This window comes from Mesitornis unicolor, unplaced genomic scaffold (genome assembly GCF_000695765.1).
Source record: "Mesitornis unicolor isolate BGI_N332 unplaced genomic scaffold, ASM69576v1 scaffold16201, whole genome shotgun sequence".
Classification (NCBI taxonomy): Eukaryota; Metazoa; Chordata; class Aves; order Mesitornithiformes; family Mesitornithidae; genus Mesitornis; species Mesitornis unicolor.
The window spans coordinates 17237-23036 of record NW_010163259.1 but is presented as its reverse complement, the minus strand read 5'-3'; the positions used below and the strand labels follow the sequence as shown (position 1 = coordinate 23036).

Here is a 5800-nt window from a genome sequence, read left to right as displayed (position 1 = left end):
AGCAACAGTGAAGTACGAGTCCGTAAAAACATTTATTGACTCAGAAGCCAACTTCTACAGTGAGATTATTTGCATGTTTTCAACTGGAGTAATTTTACAACTAGGAAGAGCAGTTCACTGAAACTAAATCCAAAAGAGTTTTGCTCCATACTCTTGCTGCTTGCTTCCCCTTTTTCACCTCAGAAATCATGTGAAGTTTATTCCCTGTCATACATTCGCTGTTTGACTGTAGGTATTTAAATCAGTGAATCATCTACCTTCCTTCACAGATGCCCTCGGAACATGTCTAGTTGGACAAGTCTGTGGTATGTCTGGTAAGTTTATTATTAATCTTCCTAACCCAGAATAATTGGAAAGTTATTATGAACAGTAATTGTAGTAAGGCAGTGGAATGTCTTCTCTCAGACAGGATGGAGGCAAGGGTTTCTGCTCAGTTTTATGAATGCTCCCAGTGGAATATGTTACAGATGAGACCGCAGGGGAGATAAGGTGTCAGGCAGGGTGCAGCATTCGCCTAGGGATAGGTCATCTTTCCTTTCTGAGTGCACTGCAGCTCAGCTGTGGGGCTCGGTTGTTCTTCCTAAATAGACAACTTTCCTGAACACAATGGCAGCTCCATAGCATGGACTTGCTGGGGCTCGGCAACGGCCTAATGCTCAGTCCTCATTTTTCTCCCTTTTAAGGGACAAGAGATTTTTAGCTGATAGTGTTGCATTTTCATTCTGAACTCGAGCAGATTACAACCCTGTTTACTGGCTGTTTGAATGACTGAAAGGGGGGAAATACTGACAAGTAAAAGCTCTTGTCACAAGTGGATTCATCTCTTGCCTAACACGTGTACAACAGGTATCCTAACGTCATTTTTATAGTCTGCATTCTGTCAATATATTAACTCTGGTGCTAGTGAGTTGGCTACTTTTAGCTGTCATTCCATCTGGACTAATTTTGGTTGATGTTCTTTGCTTTCTTAGAACGTGCCGTTACGTAGAATTGTTTCAAAATACATAGGTACATGAAATATTTTAAGAAGGCTCCATAATTAGGCAGCGTTGAGATCATGAAAGCTAATGAGCTAATGCTGAGATTTCTACTGCTGAGATGCCTTTACCTCAGTGATTCCTGCCTTCATCCGAGGGCAGCAGCGGAGGCAGGCACGGTGATTTCACAGAACACGCTAGCATGCAGCCAGTGAGTGTCAGGAAATACTGACTGGCTGGCGATGAGGTAATGCTCCTCGCACTGGAGGAATGTTTCAGTGCAGAGGTCCAGCAGGGCTGCATGTTCTTTTCGCACGCGGTTTTAAATTGCCTGAAAGCATTTTCCTAAAGCAATGATTTGCAAGAAAGTGCATGAAATGATCCAACTTGTGATCCAACTTTCTAATTGAGGATCCAGCAGCCATTCAGAACTAAACCCTAAAGCCTGTCTTTCACCCATTTAGAGTGAAATTATAGTCAGCTCTGGAAGAAGTAAAACATAGTCAATGAAATTATGGTATTGTCCCTCCTTCTCCAAGGTTAATCTTGCTGACTCTGTTCCTGCTCCTGCTCTGTGGGATCGCAGCAAGCTGCATCAAATTCTGCTGCTGGAAGAAGAGGCTTCCAGTCGAGACCTTCCCTAGGCACCCTTACGATTTGACGGTTATTGCTATTGACAGCGACAGCACTGCCCACAGCACGGTGACCTGTAAGTATCCTCTGAGAGTCAGCTCTTCACCACTGCTTTGCTATTGAACGTGTGCCCAGAATTCTGTGTCCAGCCCTTGCAATAACGGGGACTCTGATGTACTCCCAGGACGACTTTCAGCCCCATAGGGTGGGCGGGAGAGATAATGAAAGGTCATCAGAGCAACACACTGAGTGCAGAAGACAAGTGGGATTTAACGCAGTCAAGGTTCAAATAAAGTCTGTGGTGGGTTAACCTCTTAGGTGTCAGCTCCCACATCTGTTCTGATCACCATTCCCTTACTTTTTTAACTCTTCTGTCCACTTCGCTGTCCAGCTATTCCAGCCAAAATTCTAATGTGAGGAACTGTCCATAGCTGTTCATGTACAAACCCATGACACCGCCTCTGTTACAACATACATGTGTTATGTCAGGTATTTCACAATCATTACTGGATGGTGACATGCAGAGATTTTCTCTTCTGACTGCTTGCTTTTGGAGAATAGATTCCATCATGGGTAATTCTATACTAATAGCTTTTTAGTATATAGTGCATATGTTCTGATACCACAAAACTGAGTCCATAATTTCTTGGAGAAACGCAGGATTAGCCCTTTATATATCAGCGTTCCATGCAAGTGTTTATTTTTTTTTTATTCCTTTTCTTCACAGCATATAGCTCATTGCAGTACCCTCACAGTGCCCCTATCCATTCGATATTTGTGGATATGGATAAGAACACTGTGTCCCCTCCAGCTTACAGTCTCTATGCAATGGACTTGCCGCCTTCTTACGATGAAGCTGTCCAAATGGGTAAACAGTGCATTGACGTAGCACAGACAAGCCAGAAACTCAATGACAGCCCTGGACAGGTGACACCAGCTGGGCTGAATCCCATCCAGTATTCACCTGATACAGTCAGCAGAGATGCAGCAACACAGGCAAATTCAGAAAATTCAGAAGATGCAACACGAGAGCAGCCGCAGCCCTGACTCACGTCAGATGGGGCGTGAAGGAGGGGAAGAACTGTAAGAGTTAAAGAAGACGTGAAGAGTTTGGTTTCATAAACAGATTATGATGGAAAGATGTTTCTTCTCATGCCTTTGTAATGATCTGTCAGTTAGAAGAAATGTTTTCTGTGACTGCTGTAATCTCCTGGTAAAGTTTCCTCAAGGGTATGAAATGAAGTAAAAGGACAGCAGTTTAAAAATGCCTGTAGAAGTGGGACATGAATGGCCTGTTCATCCTCTGATTCAAAAAAAAATATTCTTTGTGTCCAGCACATGGCAATAAAAAAGTTCAGGGGAATTTTGCCATCTTGGGAACACACACACAGAGTCAAAGTAGCACAAACACCAAGTTGTTGTTCTGGAACAGAAGCTTCCCAAGCTGGCGTTTGGGGGAATCCTAGCAAGTCACACTGAATAGCCGCTGTAGTTTCTCTTCTTTTGAGAACATCAACTGTCCAGCAAATTGCTAAATAACAGCACATGTTCCTTAAACTGAAGGAAGATGGCAAACGAGGACAGGAAAGTGCACAGAGGGAAATGCATTATGTTTCACAACTGGAGACAAGGAATGAAACAGATAAGAAAAGATACTTTATTTTGTTGGTCATGAGACCGAAGGGATTGCTTTTGAGGTTTCTTTAAATCATCTGACTTCTATTTTCAAGATGAGCTGGCTTGTGGGTGGGATTTAGAGTACAAATTAGTCTCAAAGAGATGCTTGCACACATGGTTAAGTATTACTAATGTGTTTCAAATATTCATCAACTATTTCAAAGATGCCTTTAATCTTTGTTATCTGCTCAGGCGTCAGGGTCTCAGCCAGTACAGAAAAGAAAAAGTGAAAGATTCCTGACAGCTTTCGCCAGTTTAACACATACATGAGCTCAGTAACGTGCAGGGCGAAACAAAGCATGCTCTAGCTGTGCCATCTAGAATAAGGTACAAACATAAAATGCCATGGTACAGGCTGGGCAATAGCCCAAAGAAATTACTCTTTAGGAATGATTCTTCATGAAGTACTGATAGCAAAGATAACTGCTGTGCATCATTTTAATTCTGGCAGCTTGGAGTTGATTATAGTGGTCTCAGTCCAGACAAAAGACAGGGGCTGTGAGAGACCTTTTTTAAAATGACAGCTCTTTCCCTTTCTTGCCCCTCCCATATTCTAAATAATATTAATTTTGTCCACTCTTGAGCAGTGACTTTCTTTGAACCACTTTAGCATGGTGCTAATTTGGCTGCCTTTAAGAACATGAGCAATCTACAGGACTGTTCATTGCTATGGGATTATTGCTATAAGGGCTAAGAGCAGAAATGAAAGCGTGAGCACGAGGTGCTGTTAACGAATGTAACATGAAGTGAAGAGTGCTAGGTCCGAGTTAAAGCTGACTGACCTTCAAACCAACAAGAATATGACTGGTGGTCTTTAATTTTGCTGAAGTTGCTTTGGTAGCTGTGAAAAGGGCCTACCCTCTGGAAATATTTAGGCGTCTGTCATTAATAAGCAGTAGAAGCAGCGGGCACATCTTGCACAGCTTTTAGAAGACTCCTCTCTGACAACCATTGCTGCAAGAACTACCCTGGCAATGAGCACTAATGATTTAAAAAGGAAGATCTCTCTGACAACCAACAGGACTGAGACTAAAATCGCTGCTACACATTCATGGTGCGTGAGCTGTTCACGAGTCCGGCTCCCTAGAGAAGTGTTGGTTCTATATTTAGCTTGCACATAGCTTACTACGAGGGCTGCAGGGAAAGATTGGTTTAACAAACCTGCTTCTCTTCTGTCTCTTCTCTGTCCTCCTTAATTGCACTCCTGTTTTACTGTCTGCTTTGCCTTCTTTTTTGTGTTAAGATGGAGATGAGGCATAACCCAGTGTAACTATTTGGATGTCCCTAGCTGGAAGAGCAATATATGCCCAGGCCTGGGTGTCTCCAAGGCACAAATACAGCAGATGTATTTTTATTTACTGAACCTTTCCATCAGGATAGTACTCAGAAACAAATCCTATGCCTTTCCAAAGAAGAAATAAATTAGGCTGAATTCTGGCCTTGTATCCTAGAGAATATAGTGCTTTACAGCCTACTCACGGGCAAAAGCATTTCTACTTGAATCAAATTACTAACATAAAGGTCTCAATTTTTTAATCTTCCAGACTCTTGGCCTCTGGAATATAATGACTTTGAGTTCCAGAATTGTACTGTGTTTAGAAAATGCTGTTTATCTTCAGAACTTTGCGCATTTTCACTGACATAAAGAATTTCCCTAAATTCTGAGTTTTCCTTGTCTCTTTTTGGGAGTAGAAAAATCAAAATTTAACACAATAGTCCACATGGTAATTTTTGATGCCATCATGTTAAGTTTGTATCTGTTTTTCTGAACCTTAATGACCACAGAAGAGGGGTATTCCTCTTCTAAGCCACAAGCTAACATGCTCTAAAAGATTATTGTGAAAGATTAAAAATTTAGTACAGTATATAATGAATATATATATAGTTTCTATAAGGAAAAGACCTGGGAAAAAACCCTAAGAAATTGAAACCGTTGGAGGGAAATGGCCGAGTGCTCCCTCACTAGCAGAAACAGGAATGTAAAACCAGGCACATGAAAAAACAGCGACGGACACAAGAGGGCAGTCCTTCCCTTCTCTGAGCGTTGCATTAGATCACCGCTGGGAACAGCTTGCTCAGAGGTGAGCTCTTGGTGTTGCAAAGAGGCGAGGGCGCTTCTAAGCCGTGGTTTTGCTGTTACTCAGAGATTGCTCTGCAGTGCAAGGACTGAGCTTGCTTTAGAAGGATGGGAGAGTAATCACAACGGTCTGACTTCCCCTCTGTCCCATGAATTGTCAGCAGTGCTTGACAGATACCTGCATACCAAACTGCAAGGAGATCTGCTGGGATTACTAGAAAAGCCCATCTCACTCTAAGGCACCTCTGTTGCTAGTTTATTTTAGTTCGAATTGCCCTGCAGTAATCTGTCACCCTGTCCTTGACTGCATACTTCCACAAGTCATTATCCAGACTAAAAGAACACAACTGGACTTGTGCTTCCTTACAGAAGCACAGAGCAGGCAAAGAGGGAATAGCACTGCAGGAGCTGAGTTTCCACGTGTGTATACAGGAAG

The 5800-nt window shown here is 42.4% G+C and overlaps 1 protein-coding gene across 1 annotated transcript; it reads left to right on the top strand.

Annotated features, from left to right (window-relative positions):
• Positions 1-282: 282 nt before the first annotated feature.
• On the top strand, positions 283-2657 carry TMEM52 (transmembrane protein 52). The gene is made up of 3 exons (XM_010193908.1): positions 283-314; positions 1517-1686; positions 2338-2657. Exons 1-3 carry the CDS (start codon positions 283-285, stop codon positions 2655-2657), a joined length of 522 nt encoding a protein of 173 aa, XP_010192210.1.
• The last annotated feature ends 3143 nt before the right edge of the window (positions 2658-5800 follow it).

Excerpts from the sequence above, each read along its gene's own strand:
- TMEM52 (XM_010193908.1), top strand. The coding sequence starts at position 283 with ATGTCTAGTTGGACAAGTCTGTGGTATGTCTG. Across the intron at positions 315-1,516 it reads ACAAGTCTGTGGTATGTCTG|GTTAATCTTGCTGACTCTGT; the intron begins GTAAGTTTATTA and ends TCCTTCTCCAAG. Across the intron at positions 1,687-2,337 it reads TGCCCACAGCACGGTGACCT|CATATAGCTCATTGCAGTAC; the intron begins GTAAGTATCCTC and ends TTTTCTTCACAG.